At 44.4% G+C, this 24,567-nt stretch overlaps 1 protein-coding gene across 2 annotated transcripts in view; it reads left to right on the forward strand.

Annotated features, from left to right (window-relative positions):
• Window positions 1-560: 560 nt before the first annotated feature.
• The window catches only part of KIAA0930 (KIAA0930 ortholog), a 105,123-nt gene continuing 81,116 nt past the window's right edge, over window positions 561-24,567 (forward strand). The window contains exon 1 of one of the 2 annotated variants that reach the window (XM_077469360.1): window positions 561-847. In XM_077469360.1, coding sequence (XP_077325486.1) covers window positions 706-847 — 142 coding nt within the window. In that variant the 5' untranslated portion in view covers window positions 561-705. The remainder of the gene's footprint in view (window positions 848-24,567) is intronic. The other variant, XM_077469363.1, reaches the window with a different exon arrangement.

The following is a 24,567-nucleotide window of genomic DNA, read 5'->3' on the forward strand; positions in this document are numbered from 1 at the left end:
GACTAAGACTGGGAGGCCATTAAAGTTCATGTGTGTATGAAGGCAGGCGTCCCAATACTTTTGGTAATATAGTGTTACATTTTGACCATAGCCAGTGTGTAGGTAAAGTTACAGATAAATATCTTGTTTACAATTTAAAAAGATATTCTCTCTCTCTCCTGAAAAAATAATAAGTCATACAATAATGTCCTCTTCTATAGCTGCCAGTGTATTATCTCTCCATCCATAGTAGTTGTATTGTTCTATTCCCAGAGGCTACATATGCCTAGAATCCAGTGTAGATCCTGAGGTGCCCCGCCCAGCCCCGATGATTCATTCCGATCACACTCCGTGCCACCTTGAGGGTGAACTTGTCTGCAGCACACATGGCAGACCTCCCCGCTTAGCCCAGCCGCCTGACCTCATTCGCTTCCCTCTTCTGTCCCTTTAAACCTCCAGCGCTCCTTCCATTGGCAGTCTATTTGCCTACCCCCGCCCTCTCTGCGCTTTCATTGGCCTCGCTCAGTCGCGCCCCTCCCGATCTGCGCTAGAGTCGCCTACTGATTGGCTGGGACCGCAGCGTGTTGCAGGAAGCGCCCCGCTGATCCGCTATGGGAGACGGAAGTGTCGCCTGACTGGGGGTCTCCGGCCGGGTCTCAGTGAGCCGGTGGGCTGGTCGGGGTGGGGGGACACACAGCAGTGAGATGAGAGCAGCCCCGGAGGGGGATGGCCGCCGTCAAGAGTCACAGCCGCGCCGGGAAGAGAGAGGAGGAGAACGGCGCTCTGGACCGCTCCCTCCAGCAGATGATCTCAGCGATAGTGGACGAGAGGAACCGCCTCAATATCCGCCAGGAGATCAGCGGCCTGGGTGAGGGATATAGGGGGGCTCCACTATACGGGGGTGGGGGGACAGCAGAGCCTGAACGGGATCTGTTATTATTGGGGGCAATAACGGGGTCTGATCATTGGAGGAGGGGGGTGATCTATTAGAGGAATGGGTGGAAGGGGTGATCATTGGAGGAGGGGGTGGAAGGGGTGATCATTGATGTTACCGATAGTAAAGGATAGAGGATCTGATGTTGGGGGGGGGGGGGGGGGTGGTGGTTAGTACAATAATTTGGGGGTCTGATGACACCTTGGGGGGGGGGGGGGGCTATTATAGAGAGATACAATGTGATATCATCTATATTACTGTGTGATGTACTAATGCTAACATTGCAGTGTGTCTGGAATGTCAATTATAAAATACAATTTTTTTTTCATTGGTGGGGGTCTTTATTATTGGTGGGTGTTGGTGCCACAGGGAAGGATCTGATCATTGTAGCGGGATCTTCTGTACAGTCATAGATGATGATTGGTTGGGGGGGTCCTTTATTATTGGGTTATGTACTAAAGGGAGATCTGACAATTGTATATTGCTGGGCTCCCTATTATTAAGTAAGATTGCTTTTCATTAGTGGGGTTTTTATTATCGGTAATCATCAGTGCAGTGGTAGGGTGTCCGGCAGTTTTATATAATATTTTATGATCTAAAGGGGAGATCTGACATTTATGTCCATCATTGACAGAGTCTTTGTCAGTGGGCAATGTACTAAAGGGGGAGCACTGACATTTGCATCTGTCTGAGTGCTCTATTATCAAATGTAATGTTACATTTTCATATGTATTTTTTATTTTTTTGGCAGGTGTCAGGACAGTTGAGGGGGGTGTTATCATTGTAGTGAGATCGCTTACAGAGAAATGGTCATTGATGGGGTCTTTATTATTGTATGATGTACTAAAGGGGTCTGATGGCTGTATCTGTCTGGGCTCCCTTTATATAGAGAGAGATTTATTAAGGGAGTTTTCATTATTGGAAGGGGGAGGGGAGGGGGTTATGAATGTGATCTAGAAGGATCTGATCATTGCAGTGAGATTCCTTGCAAAACTATACTCATTGCTATTATTTTATTTCAGATACTTATATAGTGCTGTCAATGTACACAGCAATTTACATCAGTCCCTGCCCTCATGGAACTTACAATCTAAGGTGTGCTGTACTAAAGGGCATCTGATAGTTGTATATGTCTTGGTTCCCATTTATATATTACAGAGGCATTTATTCATTATTGGGGGGTGTTATCAGTGTAGTCTAGAAGGATGTGAACATTGTAGTGTGTAGTCATTGCAAAAATATAATTATTGCCATTGTGTGATATACTAAAGAGGATCTAATAGTTGTGTCTGGGCTCTTTTATAGAGCGGGATTTATTCTGAGGGTCCGTATTGGTGGTATCCATGCCGTGTCTGTGTGCTTGCTGGCAGAGATAAATATTTAAGGGTCTTTTTATGCCAGAAATGTACAGAAGGATCTGACAGCTGTGCCCCGATAGACTCTTCTATAGGCTGACATTATAATTTGTGGCTGTTTAAATATTGGTGGGTGTTTATGCAATGAAGGGGGCTCTGGTGATTCAGATGCCCAGAGAAATACTGATGGGGTCCTTATTAGGAGAGGTCATTGTAGTACATGAGGGTCTGACCATTGTTCTGCATTAGGCTCCCTTTATAGGAATGGATTTCTCACAGGTTGGGTCTTTATCATTGGAGGTAGTTTTTAACAAAGTAGTATCTGATCCTTCTGGTGGGCTCACTTGCAGAAACTGAATAAAATGATCTTTATTGATATGATAAAATGGTCAGATCCCCCCCCCCCCCTTTATTTGATCTCTCAGATTAACAGACTTTTATACAGAAAATCTTTAGATCTTTCTTTTATAATTGCTGGGGTCTTTATTATTGGTGGGTTTCAATGCAAGAAGAGGAACATATAGACCTTAATCCTGGTGTCCTTTACAATACTTCGTATTGATGGAGCCTTTACGGTAGGTGATAACACTCAATATATAAGGCACTTGCTAGGCTGTTGAGATCGTTATAGGAAAGATTTTCTCAATGATAGAGTTCAAGGGTGCCAGTGCAATAAAAGGGGCATCTGATTATTCTGGTGGTCTCACTTGTAGAATCAGACAAATTGATGGGGCTTTCATGACTTGATACTGTAATAAAGAGAAATCTGACAACTCTTCTGTCTGGGCTGGTGGTTTAATTTTGAGCTTTTTCATGGGAGGGTGGGTGGCTTTCATTATGTATTAAGTGGTATATCTGCCAGTTTTGATTGTAATCCTGGAAATATAAATATTGATGGGGTTAAGGTCCTGTCACCTAGAACAAAGGAAGTGTTGAGAACTGTACCTATCAACGCTGATGGTCTCTTGTTTTCAATGGGGGAAGTTGTTTTTTAGCTTTAAGGAGATCTTATGTTGGTGGCCTATCTCATAGGAGAACTCATTCTTACAGGGTCTTTATTATTGTAAAATGTGGGTATATAAAGGAGGCTCTAGCAGTTTCTGGGTGTGCTATGGGTTTTTGTGGTGTGTGTGTGTGTGTGTGTGTGTTTATTTTTTGTGTTTGTTTGGGTTCTGGGAAGAGATGTCTGTAGACATTATTACAAAGACACCGATCTCGATCTTTGTAATAAAGGGAGTATATGACATCTCTGGGTGTGTCCTTGGTGTCTGTTATTGAAATATTTGTGTGCATTTTAAGACTGCAAAATGCATTGATGGGAGTTTTATATTTCTAGTGACATGTTTGTGGCAGGAGTACCTGGTTTCCCTCTCCCTGGCAGTAATAGAATATTTGGGTTGACATGGACAGGACATCTTTTGATGGTTTCTCATTGACACAAATATTTTTGATAAGAATCATTAATAGACAATGCTACAGATAAAAGATCCATCAGCTCTTGTTGCGCCTTTTTATTTTATTTTTTTATTTTTTATAAAGTGAAATTTGAGGTGGTTCTTTTGAAAGTTTTCATTGCAGTAGCTTGGAGGGAGGTCGGCTGGCCGAAAATTCTGGTGGCCCCTCTCAGGTTTATTTTAATAGTAATTGTTTGATTTTTATTTATTACAGGTAATTTATATAGCATGTACAATATATGCAGCACAGCTTCACATATATCCTAAAGTCACATCAGTCTGTACCCTCAAGATGCTTAGAATCATTGGTCCCTACTTCACATGCATACGTATACAAGGGCCAATTTAGACAGAAGCCAAGTTACCTACCAAAATGTCATTAAAGTACCCAGAGGAAACTTATGCAACCACATGGAGAGCGTGCAAACTCCATGCAGGTAGTGTCATGGATGGGATCTCAACTGATAACACTAGTGCTAACTGCTAAGCCGCTGTGCTGATGATATTGTAATAAGCTGGGATCAGACGTTATTAATAGGATGTGGTCTCTTGTTTGCTATAGTGCCAGAAGTGGAATGAAGGCTAAAGGATTGCAACAATCATTTGACAGTTTTTTTTTCTTAGCCTTGTCGGTTATTGCCAAGAGAAACATAGTTCCTCTCCTTATTTAACTGCCTCATCTTTGTGCATTTATCCATGCCTGTGTAGTGTCATATTTTGCTCCCCATCATAGAATGCTCCAGAAGTGACGTTGCGGCCAGAAATTTAGCACTGCGCATGCTCGATGCGTTCCAAATTTTTGCACCATGTGTTCCAGAGGGTTTCCGACAATGTAGTTCAGTGAAACCGTCAGATAATGTCACGGGAGTGAGGGGAGGTAATCGTGACATTAACTTTAGACAGAGCAGAAAGCGGCGGAGAGAGAGCAGGTAACTGTGTGGCTCAGGGAGGGGATTACCTCCCCTCACTTCTCTGACATTATCTGACTGTTTCACTGGTCTGCATTGTTGCAAATTATTTGGAACGCATGGCGCAAGTGTTTGGAACGCATCGCGCATGCGCAGTGTTTAATTTCTGGCTGCAACGTCACTTCCGGAGCATTCTGTGATGGGGAGCAAAATATGACACTACACCTGCTGTCATGAAGTATTTGAATTGGAGGGCTTTATATGCTAATAGGCTTACTCACCATATCTTTAAAGAGGAGTTCCTTCCTCAGGGTATATAAAAATCAATCAAATTTATTTTAATACAGTGCTTTTTGGAGTAAAAATCTATCTAAAAATAGTTTTATATTTTAAGATAAATTAATAATTTAGTTTATTCAGCATGAAATGGAGCTTAGTTATGTAGCATGAGGCTGTATATTCTGCAATATTTACTTTTTTGGTAAACTCATTTAATGAATCCAAGCTCTGCAAGCAGAGATAACATGCACTGCATTGATGCATTCACACATTTTCACAGTAACCATGAGATGAAACAAAGGTCAGGAATATTAATTTTATCCCATTGTTTTGTAAATCTACAGTATGTACACTCCTCTTCTCCCCCCCCCCCCCCTTTTCCCCCCCTCTTCTCTCCTTTCTTTTTTTTTCTTTCACTCCTTGTCCCCCTCCCCCCTTTTTTATCTTTTTTCTCCTCTCCTCTGAGCTTGGGCTGAGAGGAAAATGTGTTCCATTTTTTTGTACTTTCTTTTAAATTTGAGGCTTCATTTCTTCTTTCTTTTTCTTCCCCTTTTAGGCTGGGTTCACACTGCTGCGGCTAGGAGAACAGGATGTGATTCGCACCGCACTGCAGTGCAAATCGCATCCGATCTCTGTGCGATGCGAGTTCAGCCATACAGATGGTATGGCTGAATTCGCATCGCACCCGCCCCAAACTCGCACAGGACCCCTTTTTTTGGTCCGCAGCAGAATCGGATCGCATGGGTGTTCACATGCGATCCGATTCCTGTCCGAGTTTGCAGATCGCACTGCGATATGCGAACTGATCTGGGGGTGTCATTAAGTTTTCACTGACACTCCCAGCAGTCCGCATAGGGCAGTGTGAACTGCCGGCGGGAGGCATGCGATGCGGGAACCCGCCGCGGATATGCGGCGTTCCCGCATCGCTTCAGTGTGAACCCAGCCTTAATATTTTTACCGAGCAGCTTCATTTCCTAACAGAGGAAATTAATGGCAGTCCTGTTTTACTATCGTTCAGTGCCAGGGACCCGCCTAGTCTCCCCGTATAGCAGACTTTGGATCAGTTCCATCTTTGTTTTAAATTGATGTGCCACCTGCTTTTCTATCTTAAATATTTTTACATTTTGATTTATGCTCCTTAATTATCATTATCGATCAGATTCTTCTCCATCTGGTTTTTCATGCTTTGTCCACCTGTATTCCGTTCACTTTGGAGGTTTGGGGTCCAGTACCGTCCAAAGGCATTTTGTTAGCAAGGAGAACAGATACCTTTTAATTTTTGAGTTTATGATCACCACACTTCCAAGATGCTTTCTGGAAACCTATTCTAAAAAGTCTTCCAACTCCTCTTGAAATTTCAATGATACTGTGATATGTATAGGAGATCCTATTTTCCTCCATAAATCCTACATGCATACATTTTTACAAAAACCTTACTTCCATTTTCAATAATGTTGTTTTCCTGTGTTGTGACATATGATTGGTTGAAAGCAAAACTATTGGGTCTATTTATCAATGTTTTCACTCAAGATTCACACCACTTTCATCAATTTTTTTTTCATAAGATTTAATTAGAAAATGGTTGAAAATATTGATTAATCTCTATTTAAGACTGCTTATAGGCAGATACACTATATTATCAAAAGTATTGGGACATCTGCCTTTATACGCACATGAAATTTAACCAGTGATGTACGTCGGCAGAATGGCACGTGCAGGCATATTGGCGTACAGGTACGTCCGATCTTTAATGCCACCGTGCCGGTCGGGACCCCCGTGAGTCCGGTCGCGGGTCCTGCGGACTCGATCGCCGCGGGCATACCCGCGATCGTCTCATGGGGCGGCTGAACGGAGAGATGCCGTTTTGGAAACAGCATCTCCCCGTTATGTCTAGCAATAAGTGACGCTGATCTCTGCTCCATGTGATTGGAGCAGAGATCAGTGTTCACTAAATGAAAGCCCAACCCCCCCACAGTTAGTAACACACCCCTAGGAACACTTAACCCCTACACTGGTTAACCCCTTAACTGCCAGTGCCATTTACACAGGAATTGCTGCATTTGTATAGCAGTGATTGCTGTATAAATGACTGGTCCCAAAAATGTCCGATGTGTCCGCCATAATGTCGCAGTCACAATAAAAATCTCCGATCGCCGCCATTACTAGTAAACATTTTTTTTTTTATAAAAATGCCATAAAACTATCCCCTATTTTGTAAACGCTATAACTTTTGCACAAACCAATCAATAAAAGCTTATTGTGTTTTTATATATTTTTTTTTTTCTACCAATAATATGTAGAAGAATACGTATCGGCCTAAACTTAGGGAAAATTTTTTTATATATATATATATATATATATATATATATATATATATATATATATATATATATATATATATATATATATATATATATATATATATATATATATATTTTTTTTTTTGGGGGATATTTATTATAACAAAAAGTAAAAAATAATGCGTTTTTTTTCAAAATTGTCGCTCTTTTTGTTTATAGCACAAAAAATAAAAACCGCAGGGGCGATCAAATACCACCAAAAGAAAGCTCTATTTGTGGGGGAAAAAAAAGGATGTAAATTTTGTTTGGGAGCCACCTCGCATGACCGCGCAATTGTCAGTTAAAACGACGCAGTGCCGAATCGTTAAAAGTGGTCTGGTCTTTGGCCAGCAAAATGGTCCGGGGCTGAAGTGGTTAATGGCATCCCAGTCTTTTATGCCCTGTACACACGGTCGGACATTCCGACGACAAAATATTTTGGCCCAAACTTGTCTTGCATACACAAAGTTTAGTTTAGAACGAGGGGACATAAAATACGTACGACGGGACTATAAAGAGGGCAATAGCCAATAGCTTTCGTCTCGTAATTTTATTCTGAGCATGCATGGCACTTTGTGTGTCAGATTTGTCTACACACGATCAGAATTTAAACGATTGGATTTTGTTGTCGGAAAATTTTAGATCCAGCTCTCAAACCTTTGTGTGTCGGAAATTCCGACAGAAAAAGTCAGAGCCCAGACACGATCGGAATTTCCAGCAACGCAATCCGATCACACATTTTCCATCAGAAAGTCTGACCGTGTGTACAGGGCATAAGTCCGTAGGGTTCAATGTTGAGTTGGCTCACCCTTTGCACTGATGTGGTTGAGAAGGCCTAGCTTGCAGTCTCTGCTCTAATTCATCACAAAGGAGGTGTTCTGTCGGGTTGAGGTTAGGACTCTGTGCAGGCCAGTCAAGTTCTTCCATGTCTTTATGGACCTTGCTTTGTGCACTGGTGCACATTCATGTTGGAACAGGAGGGGGCCATCCCCAAACTGTTCCCACAAAGTTGGGAGCATGAAATTGTCTTGGTATATTGACACCTTAAGTGTTCCCTTTATTGGAACTAAGGGCAAAGCCCAACCCCTGAAAAACAACCCCATTCCTTAATCCGCCCACCATCAAATGATTTGGACCAGTGCACAGAAGCAAGCATAAAGACATGGATGAGCGAGTTGGGGGTAGAGGAACTTGACTGGCCTGCACAGAGTTCTGACCTCAACCCAATAAAACACCTTTGGAATGAATTGAAGTGGAGACTGCGCGCCAGGCCTTATTGTCCAACATCGGTGTCTGACCTCACAAAATGCGACTCTGGAAGAATGGTCAAACATTCCCATAGACACTCCTAAACTGTGTGGACAGCCTTCCTAGAAGAGTTTCAGCTGTTATGGCTGTCAAGGGTGGGCCAACTCAATAATGAACCTTACGGACAAAGACTGGGATGCCATTAAAGTTTATGTACGTGTATAAGCAGACGTCCTTATACGTTTTACAATATAGTGTATATCCCAGAAAATTGAGGGTGGGCAGGTCAGTGCCCATCTTTAAATGTAATGCTCGAACTCTGGTCAAGTGAGCATTTTGTTTACCCTGTTTGGAAAGGGGGAGGTGTTACAGACAGTCCTGGTGACTGCCCATCTTGGGGTGCTGTAAGGAGGGGGACAATAACCATTGACTAAGTCTTCTTACTCGACCAAGCACTTTGTCCTCTGAGAAAGGTCATTCAGGGCTTTTGGGGTCTGCCTCATTAAACAGTGTATTGGAGTCCAAATTTACCACTTGTAGGTAGTTCTTCTCTTAAAAGGGACCTGTAAGTTGAGCGATGTTGCTGACTCTCTCCCATTTATAAAAAATTGTATCTCATGCAAATCCAATGGCTTCCCCGATGTAAGTCGCAGACACGGAAGAAGTAGATAGGAGTTTTGACTTTACTCTGCCTTTTTTCATCTGTCTACTTGCACTGGGTCATAGATAAAATACTGTCGCCAGAAATCTCTAGGTAGATAGTATTTCCGGAAGGTCATCAGTGGTAGCCTCCTATAGTTATCTCAGTTCGGATTTTGTATGAAGGCAATTTACAGCAGTTTTGTGTATGTTAAAATTGGGAAACTCTGTGCTGTGAGCATCTACAGTGGATATAAAACCTCTGAACTCTCCTGTTTAAAATGTCAGGTTTCTGTGATGTAAAAAAATGATACCAAGATAAATCCTTTCACAACTTTTTCCACCTTTTTAACCACCTCAGTACAGTGCAGTTACACCCCCTTCCTGACCAGACCAATTTTCAGCGTTCAGCGCTCTCACAGTTTGAATGACAATTACTCAGTCATCCTACACTGTATCCATATGAAACTTGCGTCCTTTTTTCCACACAAATAGAGCTCTCTTTTAGTGGTATTTAATCACTAGTGGGTTTTTTATTTTTTGCGCTATAAATAAAATAAAACTTAAATTTTGTGAAAAAAATGCCTTTTTCTTCGTTTCTGTCATAAATTTTTGCTAATTAGTAATTTTTCTTCATAAATTTTGGCCAAAATTTATACTGCTACATATCTTTGGTAAAAATAACCCACATTGGTATATATTATTTGGTCTTTGTGAAAGTTATAGAGTCTACAAACTATCGTGCCAATCACTGAAAATTGATCACTTCTGATCAGGCCTTCAGTACATCAGGTGTACCTCATTTCTTGAGACACTAAAGCCTCATGCACACGAGACGCAGTTAAACGCACGTTCAGATGCAGTTGGACAGTTTTTTCAACTGCACCTGAACTCATTCAATGTTATCCTATGTGTCCATGCACACAGTCTCGTTTTTTTCCGTTTATATGCAGTTGCGTTTAATCTCGTTTTTCCAGAAGCAAAAAAATGCGTTCAGAAACAAAAATTTCTGCGTTTCAGACGCAAAACGCGGTAAAACGCGGCAAAACGCCGCTACCGCGTTTAGCCGCGTTTGCGTTTATATGCGTTTTTAAAGGTGACCTTTTTTTTTTACATTAAAAATCTCAAAAATGATTGCAAATGATGAAAAACCATTAGAAAAATATTTTAAACAATTGCAATTGCAAGTGGACAATCCACAACTTGTGGCAAGTGACGTGGCAAGTGGACAATCCACAACTTGTGGCAAGTGACATGGCAGGTGGCAAGTGATGTGGCAAGTGGACAATCCACAACTTGTGGCAAGTGACGTGGCAGGTGAAGTGGCAAGTGACGTGGAAAGTGGACAATAGACAACTTGTGGCAGGTGACGTGGCAAGTGACCTGGCAGGTGACGCGGCAAGTGACTTGGCAGGTGACGTGGCAAGTGGAAAATCAACAACTTGTGGCAGGTGACTGGCATGTGACGTGGCAAGTGGACAATAGACAACTTGTGGCAGGTGACGTGGCAAGTGACCTGGCAGGTGACGCGGCAAGTGACTTGGCAGGTGACGTGGCAAGTGGAAAATCAACAACTTGTGGCAGGTGACTGGCATGTGACGTGGCAAGTGGACAATCCATAACTTGTGGCAGGTGACGTGGCAAGTGACGTGGCAAGTGGACAATCCACTTGTGGCAGGGGACGTGGCAAGTGACGTGGCAAGTGGACAATCCACTTGTGGAAGGTGATGTGGCAAGTGACGTGGCGAGTGGACAATCCACAACTTGTGTCAGGTGACGTGGCAAGTGGACAATCCACAACTTGTGGCAGGTGATGTGGCAAGTGATGTGGCAAGTGGACAATCCACTTGTGGCAGGTGATGTGGCAAGTGGACAATCCACTTGTGGCAGGTGACGTGGCAGGTGACGTGGCAGGGGACGTGGCAAGGGACGTGGCAAGTGGACAATCCACAACTTGTGGCAGGTGATGTGGCTGGTGACGTGGCAAGTGGACAATCCACAACTTGTGGCAGGTGACGTGGCAAGTGGACAATCCACATCTTGTGGCAGGTGACGTGGCAGGTGACGTGGAAAGTGGTGTGGCAAGTGGACAATCCACAACTTGTGGCAGGTGATGTGGCTGGTGACGTGGTAAGTGGACAATCCACAACTTGTGGCAGATGGCATGGCAGGTGACGTGGAAAGTGGACAATCCACATCTTGTGGCAAGTGACGTGGCAGGTGATGTGGCAAGTGACGTGGCAAGTGGACAATCCACAACTTGTGGCAGGTGATGTGGCAAGTGATGTGGCAGGTGATGTGACAAGTGGACAATCCACATCTTGTGGCAAGTGACGTGGCAGCTGACGTGGCAAGTGACGTGGCAGGTGACGTGGCAAGTGACATGGCAAGTGGACAATCCACATCTCGTGGCAAGTGACGTGGCAGGTGATGTGGCAAGTGACGTGGCAAGTGGACAATCCACAACTTGTGGCAGGTGACGTGGCAGGTGATGTGGCAAGTGACGTGGCAGCTGACGTGGCAAGTGGACAATCCAAAACTTGTGGCAGGTGACGTGGAAAGTGACGTGGCAAGTGATGTGGCAAGTGGACAATCCACAGCATGTGGCAAGTGACGTGGCAAGTGGACAATCCACAACTTGTGGCAGGTGACGTGGCAAGTGAACAATCCACAACTTGTGGCAGGTGACGTGGCAAGTGACGTGGCAGGTGAAGTGGCAAGTGACGCGGCAAGTAGACAATCCACAACTTGTGGCAGGTGATGTGGCAAGTGACGTGGCAGGTGATGTGGCAAGTCACGTGGCAAGTGGACAATCCACAACTTGTGGCAGGTGGCATGGCAGATGACGTGGAAAGTGGACAATCCACATCTCGTGGCAAGTGACGTGGCAGCTGACGTGGCAAGTGACGTGGCAAGTGGACAATCCAAAACTTGTGGCAGGTGACGTGGCAAGTGATGTGGCAGGTGACGTGGCAAGTGACGTGGCAAGTGGACAATCCACAGCTTGTGGCAAGTGACGTGGCAAGTGGACAATCCACAACTTGTGGCAGGTGACGTGGCAGGTGACGTGGCAAGTGAACAATCCACAACTTGTGGCAGGTGACGTGGCAAGTGACGTGGCAGGTGATGTGGCAAGTGACGCGGCAAGTAGACAATCCACAACTTGTGGCAGGTGATGTGGCTGGTGACGTGGCAAGTGGACAATCCACAGCTTGTGGCAGGTGGCATGGCAGATGACGTGGAAAGTGGACAATCCACATCTCGTGGCAAGTGACGTGGCAGGTGATGTGGCAAGTGACGTGGCAAGTGGACAATCCACAATTTGTGGCAGGTGACGTGGCAGGTGATGTGGCAAGTGGACAATCCCCAACTTGTGGCAAGTGACGTGGCAAGTGGACAATCCACAACTTGTGGCAGGTGCCGTGGCAAGTGACACGGCAAATGCAAGTGTACAACTGCTCTCTATGCTGCTGCTGCTCACTCTGATCAAAATAGCAGAAATAGTTAAAAAAAATGCTTTGAGAGCTTGGGGAGGGTCTACATGATGTTATCTTTATAAACGCGTCTAAACGCAAACGCGTCTAAACGCGTCTAAACGCGACATGCAAACGCGGCAAAACGCGCGTTTCTAAACGCGCGTTTCAGCTTTTTTTTAACAGAGGTTTCATCTGCGTCTCGTGTGCATGAGGCCTAACAAGTCAGCAAAGTACAAATACCCCCCAAATGACCCCTTTTTACAAAGTAGACATCCCAAGGTATTAAGTAAGTAGCATGGTGAGTTTTTTTAAGTTGTCATTTTTTCCCACAATTCTTTGCAAAATGAATATTTTTTTTTTTTTTTTTTTTTTTTTTTTACTAAATTGTCATATTATCAGGTTATTTCTCACACACAGCATATGCATACAACAAATTACACCCCAAAATACATTCTGCTACTCTTCCCGAGTACGGCGATACCACATGTGTAGGACTTTTACACAGCCTGGCCACATACAGAGCACTAACATTGATGTAGTACCTTCAGACGTTCTACGAGCAAAAATTACGCATCTCATTTCTCAACCACCTATTACACTTTTGAAGGCCCTGGAGTACCAGGACAATGGAATTTCCCATAAAATTACCCCATTTTGGAAAGCAAACACCCCAACGTATAATCTGTGAGGCATAATGAGTCTTTTGAAAGGTTCATTTTTTTCCAGAAGTTTTTGGAATATGTGGAAAAAAATTAAAACGCATTTTTTTTTTTTTTTACACAAAATTGTCAATTTATAAGATATTTCTAACACATAGCATGTATATAGCAAAAATTACACCCCAAAATACATTCTGCTACTCCTCCCGAGTATGGCGATACCACATGTGTAGGACTTTTACACAGCCTGGCCACATAGAGAGGCCGAACATTGAAGTAGTACGTTCAGGCGTTCTAGGAGCATAAATGACACATCTCATTTCATTCCTACCCATCACACTTTTGAAGGTCCTGGACCACCAGGACAGTGAAATTACCCACAAAATGACCCCATTTTGGAAAGCAAACACCCCAACGTATATTCTATGAGACATGGGCTGGAGATAGGTACTCGGGTACTCTGATGGTCTGGTGACAGGTACTCGGGTACTCTGATGGTCTGGTGACAGGTACTCGGGTACTCTGATGGTCTGGTGACAGGTACTCGGGTACTCTGATGGTCTGGTGGCAGGTACTCGGGTACTCTGATGGTCTGGTGACAGGTACTCGGGTACTCTGATGGTCTGGTGGCAGGTACTCGGGTACTCTGATGGCCTGGTGGCAGGTACTCGGGTACTCTGATGGCCTGGTGGCAGGTACTCGGGTCCTCTGATGGCCTGGTGGCAGGTACTCGGGTACTCTGTTGGCCTGGTGGCAGGTACTCGGGTACTCTGTTGGCCTGGTGGCAGGTACTCGGGTACTCTGTTGGCCTGGTGGCAGGTACTCGGGTACTCTGTTGGCCTGGTGGCAGGTACTCGGGTACTCTGATGGCCTGGTGGCAGGTACTCGGGTACTCTGATGGCCTGGTGGCAGGTACTCGGGTACTCTGATGGCCTGGTGGCAGGTACTCGGGTACTCTGATGGCCTGGTGGAAGGTACTCGGGTACTCTGATGGCCTGGTGGCAGGTACTCGGGTACTCTGATGGCCTGGTGGCAGGTACTCGGGTACTCTGATGGCCTGGTGGCAGGTACTCGGGTACTCTGATGGCCTGGTGGCAGGTACTCGGGTACTCTGATGGCCTGGTGGCAGGTACTCGGGTACTCTGATGGCCTGGTGGCAGGTACTCGGGTACTCTGATGGCCTGGTGGCAGGTACTCGGGTACTCTGATGGCCTGGTGGCAGGTACTCGGGTACTCTGATGGCCTGGTGGCAGGTACTCTGATGGTTTGGTGACTGGTATTTGGGTACTCTGAAGGGCGGTGACAGGTACTCATATGGACTGTGACAGGTACTCGGGTACTCAGATGGACTGTGACAGGTACTCTGGTACACAGATGGACTGTGACAGGTACTCTGGTACACAGATGGACTGTGACAGGTACTCTGGTACACAGATGGACTGTGACAGGTACTCTGGTACACAGATGGACTGTGACAGGTACTCTGGTACACAGATGGACTGTGACAGGTACTCTGGTACACAGATGGACTGTGACAGGTACTCTGGTACACAGATGGACTGTGACAGGTACTCTGGTACACAGATGGACTGTGACAGGTACTCTGGTACACAGATGGACTGTGACAGGTACTCTGGTACACAGATGGACTGTGACAGGTACTCTGGTACACAGATGGACTGTGACAGGTACTCTGGTACACAGATGGACTGTGACAGGTACTCTGGTACACCGATGGACTGTGACAGGTACTCTGGTACACAGATGGACTGTGACAGGTACTCTGGTACACAGATGGACTGTGACAGGTACTCTGGTACACAGATGGACTGTGACAGGTACTCGGGTACTCTGATGGACCGTGACAGGTACTCGGGTACTCTGATGGACCGTGACAGGTACTCGGGTACTCTGATGGGCCGTGACAGGTACTCGGGTACTCTGATGGGCCGTGACAGGTACTCGGGTACTCTCATGGGCTGTGATTGACAGGTACTATGAGTGGTGGTGACAGGTCCTCTTTATTGGGGGGGGGGGGGGGCAATCAGTATGATTGGTGTACACTGTATGCGGTAACGAGATGTTACCGCAATCTCCTCCTCACACACGATCGGTGTGTGAGGAGGAGAACCCGGTAACATCCCGTTACCGCAGTTTGTTTACATTTTTGTGATCGGCTGTGAAAGGATCACAGGCGATCACGTGGGTAAACAGCCGGCCAATGGCTGTTTACCAGCGTCGGTGACGAGCAGTGTTCCCGGGGAACACGCCGCCACCGCCGTGCACGCGCAGCGCGCGCGCATGCGCCGTGCACGTTCGGGGTGTGACCATCTGTGATCGGCCGTGCCTTCATCACGGCCGATCACGTGGTAAACGGCCATAACGAATGGCTGTTCACCCCCTTCGGTGGCGAGCGGTGTCTCCGTGACATGCCGCCACCGAAGAAACAGGGATGCGCGCGCACAATCGCGCGCATTCCCTGTTTAAACGGGAGGCCGTCATATGATGGCCTCCCGCCACAATAGGTGCGCCGCCTGGCCGTCATTTGACGGCCGGTGGTCAGCAACTAGTTAATGTGATTTTTATAACCTGTACAACTCAGTTGAAAAACAAACTGGAATCTTTTTTGGTGGGGTAAAAATCTAAATATGGTTGCATAAGTGTGCAAATGTAGCTGTGTTCAGAATTAAGCAATCGCATTCAAACTCATGTTTAATAGGAGTCAGTATACACCTGCCATCATTTTAAAGTGCCTCAGATTAACCCCAAATAAAGTTCAGCTGTTTTAGTAGGTCTTTCCTGATATTTTCTTAGTCGCATCCTAGGTCCGCAGAGCGCTTCCAAAGCATCAGAGGGGTCTCATTGTTAAAAGGCATCAGTCAGGAGAAGGGTACAAAAATTTCCAAGGCATTATATATACCAGGGCTTGACAAATTTGCTTGGAATCTAGTAGCCAGCTTAAAAAGTTAGGATCCAGGTCGGTAACGGCGATCCGGACCTGTCCCTGGCCTGACATGGAGACGAGTGAGGGGAAGATAGCGCCGCTTAAAAAAATTGGCCTAACTTTACTGTTGTCTTATTTTTTTTTTTATTAAATTATTTTTCCCCAAAAAAGTGCGCTTGTAAGTCCGCTGTGCAAATACGGTGTGACAGACAGACAGTATTGCAACAACCACCATTTTATTCTCTAGGGTGTTTTTATATATATATATATATATATATATATATATATATATATATATATATATATATATATATATATAATATAATATAATATAATATAATATAATATAATATAATATATATGTGTGTTTAGGGGGTTCTAAATAAAGGGAAGGAGATGGGCAGGCAATAAAAAAACAGACAGGGGAAGCTCCATTAGCATTGCTGGTTGTCATACCAATGGCCACCACAAGAGGGCGCCAGATTCCAGAAGGAATCATAGGACCGCAGAAGACCTCAAAGCCGCGGCCTCAATTACCGGCCGCCGGCGTAACGGCCCGACGCGATCACACCGGGGGGGGTCCACGGAGACAGGATACCCCCAGCTGTGCTGCGCCAGGTCGCTAATTCTAGTCGCAAATGCGACCTGGCGCCCGGGTTTTGTCGAGCCCTGATATATACCATGGAACAAAGTGAAGACAGTCATCAAGCAGAGAAAATATGGCACAACAGTGACATTACTAAGTACTGGACATCCCTTCAAAATTGATGAAAAGAAAACCGGTCAGGGAGGCTGCCATGAGGCCTACTGCAACATTAAAGGAGCTGCAAGAATATCTGCCAAGTACTGGCTGTGTGGTACATGTGACAACAATCTCCTGTATTCTTCATATGTCTAAGCTATGGGGTAGAGTGTCAAGATGGAAGCCTTTTGTTATGATGAAAAACATCCAGGCCTGGCTACATTTTTCAAAAACACATCTGAAGTCTTCCAAAAGCATGTGGGAAAATGTTTCCTGGTCCGAAACCAAGGTTGAACTTTTTGGCCATAATTCCAAAAAACAAAAAAACACTGCACATGACCAAAAGAACACCATACCCACAGTGAAGCATGGTGGTGGCAGCAGCATGCTTTGGGGCTGTTTTTCTTCAGCTGGAACAGGGGCCTTAGTCAAAGTAGAGGAAATTATGAACAGTTCCAAATACCAGTCAATATTGACACAAAACATTCAGGCTTTTGCTAGAAAGAGGAGAGGAACTTCATCTTTCAGCATGACAACGACCCAAAGCATACATCCAAATCAACAAAGGAATGGCTTCACCAGAAGAAGATTCATGTTTTGGAATAGCCCAGCCAGAGCCCAGACCTGAATTCGATCTCTGTGGAGTGATCTGAAGAGGGCTGTGCACAGGAGATGCCCTCCCAATCTGAGAGATTTTGTTTTTTTGCAGTAAGCGCTGTAATAAAATTAAAAGGTGCTTCGACAAAGTATTAGTTTGAGGGTGTGCACAATGAAAAAAACATGGTTGCACATTTTTACTTCCACCTAAAAAGATTTCAGTTTGTTGTTCAACTGAGTTGTATAGTTTATAGGTCACATTAAAGGTGGAAAAAGTTCTGAAACGATTTCTTTGTCTCATAATTTTTTTAAATTTTTTTACATCACAGAAACCTGACATTTTTAACCGCTTAAGGAGCGCCTCCTACACATTTACGTCAGAATGGCACGGGCTCTTTAAGTGATCGTCTGTTCCCTGTTATAGGGAAAACTATCAGTGACGTCACATGCCAAGCCACGTCCCCCAACAGTCAAAAAAAAAAAAAAAAAACGCACATCACACTTAACCACTAGGGGGCGTGGAGGGGTTAACTCCTTCACTGCCAGTGTAATTTACACAGGAATCAGTGCATTTAAATAGCACTGATTGCTGTATAAATGACATTGGTCCAAAAAATGTGTCAAAACCGATGTCTAATGCGTCTGCCATAATGTAGCAGTCACAATAAAAATTGCTGATCGCTGCCATTACTAGTAAAAAAAAAAAAAAAAAAAATTTAAAATGCTATAAAACTATCCCCTATTTTGTAAAGGCTATAACTTTTGCACAAACCAATCAATCGCTAATTGTGTGTGGTGTTTTTTTTTTAAATTATATATATATTTTTTTTTTTGGGAATATTTATTATAGCAAAAAATCAAAAATATTGCTTTTTTTTTTTTTTCAAAATTGTCGCTCTATTTTTATTTATAGCGCAAAAAATAAAAACCGCAGAGGTGATCAAATGCCACCAAAAGAAAGCTCTATTTGTGGGAAAAAAAGGACATCAATTTTGTTTGGGAGCCACGTCGAAAGACCGCGCAATTGTCAGTTAAAGCAACGCAGTGCCGAATCGCAAAAAGGGGCCTGGTCCTTTGGCTGCAAATTGGTCCGGGGCTTAAGTGGTTAACAGGGGTGTGTAGACTTTTTATATCCACTGTATTGTCATGTTATCAGTGTATTAACAGAGATTGTAACTAGATTATGGTAAAAAGTATACATCTAAAGCCAAACCCCCCTTTGGGATAAATACATTGTCCAACAGGTGCTACAACAAAAGAAGCAACTTTTGCTTCAGTACTCTCATCCCATCCGACCCTGTCCCCCAAAGACTCCTTGTTCGTTGCCACCCGAGGGCCCAGCAATCATTAAATTTTTCCTTGTTCGTTGATGCTTCTACTGCTAGTCTTTCCCAGTCATTCCACTTCCTCTGATCCCGCTGTATCATGAACCTGCCATAGTTTTGGGCCTTCATACTGCCTTGGGCTCACAGTGCTGCTCTACAGGATGACCTTCACATGTCATTATGTGAGCTCTGTACTTTCCAGAAGCAAGGACAGGCTATTGTGGTTGAGTTGTAGGGCAGTTTTGGGGCAATGCACAGTTGCGCCCAACCTGAAGTTGGCATTAAATAAAATAAAAATATATAAAATCTGATGCAAGATTACGGTGGTTTCCCTTTACCCATTGTATGTGTAGACAGAGCATATTATTGTTTGAACTCTTGTCATTCATGAGATAGAGAACCTACTTTCTGTTTTATCTACAAGAGCTGATGACGTTATCACAAGTAATGCCAGTTTCCAATTAATCACGGTTGAAGGAAAATAATCTAGTGTGTTCTGTTGCGCTCTGTCATCCATCCATCTTTTATAAATGATTATCTTGTGAGGAGTGGAGGTTTATGCATTGCATCGTAAATTGGTAGCTAGCTAATTTCTGCATATGTTTGGTGATTTTGAAAACTGTGTCAGGTTTATAACTAGGAGACCGACAATCATTCCATTCTACTTGGGTTTTCTGATCTCTGGTTCCCATGGACAATAGCAGTCCTATTCCTTTTTGTCTAATGCTGCGTACACAGGACCAGACTTTCCGGCAGACTTCCCTGCGGAGTTCCGACGGACTTTCCGAACGGACTTGGCCACACACAAGCACACCAAAGTCAGACGGATTCTAACGTGATGACGTACGACCACCGGACTAGAATAAGGACGTTCATAGCCATTAGCCAATAGCTGCCCTAGGGTCGGTTTTCATCAGTCGGACTAGCATACAGATGGATTTTTCGACCGGACTCGAGTCCGAATCGAAATATTTGAAACATGTTTTAAATCTCAAGTCCGTCTCAATTTTAGACCGCAAAGGTCCGATGAAGCCCATACACGATCATATTGTCTGACGGATTCGTTCCAAGTCCGGTCGTGTGTACGCGGCATCAGAGTTCAGTCTTGTGCAAATAGCTTCCACCTTGAATGTAGCGTCAAAGTAAAATTAAAGGCCAAACCTTTTTACTTTGGATAGAATAAAGAAGGGTTAAAACCCCTATCTGTGATACTGGGGAGATTTGCTTTCATGTCTGTTCCATAGCCAAATTAGGAAGTGAGAGGAAATCCCTTCAAGGTAAGGGAATCATTGGTTGTCACTAGAACTAGTGTCCCCATTGCAAGATTTCCGCTCTTTTCCTGGTCATGTGACAACCCAAAACTTGTGGATAAATTTTTTTTTTTTTTGTATTCACTTTCTTCACATCTTCATTCTAAATAACTATAAGTGGAACAAATAGAGAGGGTGGATCTCCCAGGCACAGATAGCAATAAGAACCTGAAGGGTGTTCTCTCATCCCTTTTCACTCCATTGACAATGGGCGCGGGAGTCTTCTGTTTATGATCAGTGTCCCTGATCATTATACAGTGGCTAAAATAAGTATTTAACACGTCTAGGTAAATATATTTCTAAAGATGCTATCGACATTAAATTTTCACCTCATGTCAGTAACAACCCAATGCAATCCTTGCATACAAAGTAACTAAAACCAAATAAGTTCAGAAATTAAGTTATGTGTAATAAAATGGAATGATGCAAGGGAAAATAATTGAAAATGCTAACTGAAATGTATTTAATACTTCATACAAAGTTCTTTGTTTGGTAATGACCGCTTTGTGACGCCTCCTATATGGAGAAACTAGCGGCATGTATTGCTCAGCTGTGATTTTGGCCCATTCTTCCACACAAGCAGTCTTCAAAACTTGAAGGTTCTTTGGGCCTCTTCTATGAACTCCTGATCTTTTAGTTCTTTCCATAGATTTTCTATTGGATTTAGGTCAGGTGATTGGCTGGGCCATTCTAGCAGCTTTATTTTCTTTTTTTGAAACCAGATGAGCATTTTCTTGGCTTTGTGTTTGGGATCATTGTTTTGCTGAAATGTCCACCCTTGTTTCAGCTTCATCATCCTGGTAGATGGCAGATTTTTATCAAGAATGTCTTGGTACATTTTTCCCATTCATCCTTCCTTCAATGATATGGTGTTTGCCAGTACCGTATGCTGAAAACAGCCCCACACCATGATGTCCCCACCTCCAAACTTCACTGTTGGTATGTTGTTTTTGGGGTGATGTGCAGTGCCATTTGACCTCCCAAACATGGAGTGTATTATGGCATCCAACGAGCTCAATTTTGGTCTCCTCTGACCAGGCTATCTTCTCCCAGTATTTCACAGGCTTGTCTAAATGTTGTGCAGCAAACTCTAAAGGAGCTTTTTCTTCGGCAATGGAGTCCTGCGTGATGAGGATGCATACAGGCCACTGCGGTTGAGTACATTACTTATTGTTTTCGTTGAAACAATTGTACCTGGCAATTCCAGGTTTTTCTGAAGCTCTCCACAAGTGATCCATGGCTCTTGGACCACTCCTTCTGATTGATTATTCTTTTCACTCCTCTGTCAGAAATCTTGCGAGGCGCACCTGGTCGTGGCCGGTTTATAGTAAAATGATGAACTTTCTACTTCCGGATTATGGCCCCAACAGTGCTCACTGGAACATTCAGAAGTTTCAAAATTCTTCTGTAACCAATGCCATCAGTATGTTTTGCAACAATAAGTTTGCAAAGGTTTTGAGAGAGCTTTTTTCTTTTACTTATTAGATGTTTCCTGTTTGACACCTTGGTAATGACACCTTTTTATAGGCCATCACTTGAGACTGAACCAGCTGATATTATTTACGCTGACCAAGGAAGGGGCAGGATTGCTTTCTAATTACTGATAGATTTCAGCTGGTATCTTGGCTTTCCATGCACTTCACTTTTCATCATGTGTTTTGAATACTTCTTTCCCTGCATCATTCCATTTTATTACACATCAGTTCATTTTTTAACTTATTTGTTTTGTTTTGTTTTCTTTGTATGGATTGCATGGGTTGTAACCAACGTGTTGAAAGTTTCATGTCAATGGCACCATTAGAAATATATTTACTTGGAAGAATAGTGACATGTTCAATACTTATATTACCCACTGTATATGTGATCACCCTCATCACTAACCACCCCAGCAAAATGTCACTATGACCTTTCCAGGTTGTGGACAGGCCCTCGTCCCTCCTTTGCATTATAGGAATGCTGGTCCTGCGGAAGGTGGCGCAGCAAAGAGAAACCGTTTCCGTGGACTAGGCATGCAGCTGATGGAAAGCCTTCAGGAACAAGAAATAAAGTATAGTTACCTTCTATGTTCCTCCCTAGATTTAACCCTTTCAGTGCAGGGGTGTAGCTTGCAGACAGGGTTTTTTTTCCTTTAAATTTTAAAAGCCTAAATAATATTATTATTATTATATATATATATATATATATATATATATTTTTTTTTACTTTGATGCAAGGAATGCATTAAAGTAAAAAATGTTTAGGCATCAATATCCCCCCCCCCCCCCTAAAATCTCCCCTCTTTTTTGTTTACCTGAGCCCTCATTCAATTCAGCAATGTGCACATCTGGAGCTCCAAGGCACCCCCCCATGTTGAGGGCACGCGGCCTGGTACGGCTCAGGAGGGGGGGGGCGCCCGCTCGTCCCCACCCCCTTTCCTGGCCGGCCGGGTAGCGTGCTCGGATAAGGGTCTGGTGTGGATCTGGGGGGGACCCCCACGCCGTTTTTTCGGCGTAGGGGGTTCCCCTTGGAATCCATACCAGACCTAAGGGCCTGGTATGCTCTCGGAGGGGGAACCCACGCCAAATTTTTTTCAGAAATTTGGCGTGGAGTTCCCTCTTGAGAGCTGATAATTCTGTCAGAGTCGCCTCCGTATAGACGGAGATCCGACTTGGAGGCGATCTCCATTGAAATCAACGGGTACCGGTCGCCTACAAGTCGGATAGAAGTAGTACAGGAACCTTTTCTGAAGTCGGAGCGACTTCAGTAGTGTGCATTAAGACGGCTCTCATTCACTTACATTGCTTTTTAAATGTTGTCCGACCTGAGGCGACTAGGGGCGACCTGAAGTCGGATCAGGAGTTGCCCCTGTGTGAATGGACTCTAAGGACTGGCAAGTATTGTTACATTTTTGTTCTTGGGTTTAGAATCATCTTAACTGTACAAGAGCACAGTGTTAATTGATGGTCTCAGAATATAAGGAAATGTATATACTGGTGAGACGGCAGGTTTTCAAGTGAACTTGAATGCACTGTGTAAGCAGAAGGCATTCAGCCATATCCTAGTTACACATTGTGTTTATTTTACAATATCCAGCCTTGTGTGCGTGTGTGTTCTGCATAGCTGAATGGTATTGTGCAGGATTGTTTCACATCTGGGTTAAGTATTTCACAAGTAGAATTTAAAAGTTGGTTTAGCAAACACATGGCATGCATGGAATTTCCTAAGAGTCCATTCACACAGGGTCAACTGTAGATCTGACTTCAAGTCGCCTTAAAGCGGGAGTCCGCCGTTTTTTTTTTTTTTTTTTATTTTTTTTTTTTTTTTAAAGCCAGCAGCTACAAATACTACAGCTGCTGACTTTTAAAATAATGAAACTTACCCGCCCGGCGCGCCCGCGATGTCGGCACCCCGAAGCCGATCTCTCGATCGTCTCTCGGGTGCTGCCGCCGCCATCTTGGGTATGGGAATCAGGAAGTGGAGCCTTGCGGCTTTATTTCCCGGTTCCCTACTGCGCATGCGCGAGTCGCGCTGCGCAATAAGGATGGTCCCCGCTGTCTCTGTGATCCGTGTGTTTCCCAGCAGGCAGCGGGGGACCTTCGGAAAGGGGCGTAGCTTCTGCAGAATCTACGCCGGAAGTGGGTGCAGATACCTGTACTGTACAGCTACCTGCACCCCCCTCCCCCCTGAAAGGTGCCAATTGTGGCGCCGGAGGGAGGGATGGTTCCAATGAGCAGAAGCTCCACTTTAGGGTGGACCTCTGCTTTTAAGTCGCGCTACATGAAAAAAATCCACGTAAGTGAATAGATCCATCTTAATGCACGCTATCGCAGTCGCTCCGACTTCAGAAAAGGTTCCTATACTACTTCAATCCGACTTCTAGGCGACTTATACCCATAGAATTCAATGAAAGTCACCTCCATCTATATTTAAGAGACTTTACAGGGAAAGTCGCCTCACTAATAATAAAAACTGGCATGGGTTCCCCCTCCAGGGGCAAACCAGGCCCTTAGGTCTGGTAAGGTTTATAAGGGGACCCCCCCACGCCGAAAAAATCCATACCAGGCCCCTATCCAAGCACGCAGGCCGGTCAGGAAAGTGGGTAGGGACGAGCGAGTGCCCCCCCTTCTGAACCGTAACAGGCCGCATGCCCTCAACATGGGGGGGTGAGTGCTTTGGGGAAGGGGGGTGCCATGCGCCCCCCCCACCCCAAAGCACCTTGTCCCCATGTTGATGAGGACAAGGGCCTCTTTCCAACAACACTGGCCGTTGGTTGTCGGGATCTGTGGGCGGGAGGCTTATTGGAACCCGGGAGCCCCCTTTTAATAAGGGGACCCCTAGATTAATAATAATATATTATAATAGTAATTAGGCAGCTCCGGGGGTCTTCTTCCAACTTCTCC

Source organism: Lithobates pipiens, unplaced genomic scaffold (assembly GCF_037356315.1).
Source record: "Lithobates pipiens isolate NorthernLeopardFrog02 unplaced genomic scaffold, aLitPip1_a1.2 Scaffold_8, whole genome shotgun sequence".
NCBI lineage: Eukaryota > Metazoa > Chordata > Amphibia > Anura > Ranidae > Lithobates > Lithobates pipiens.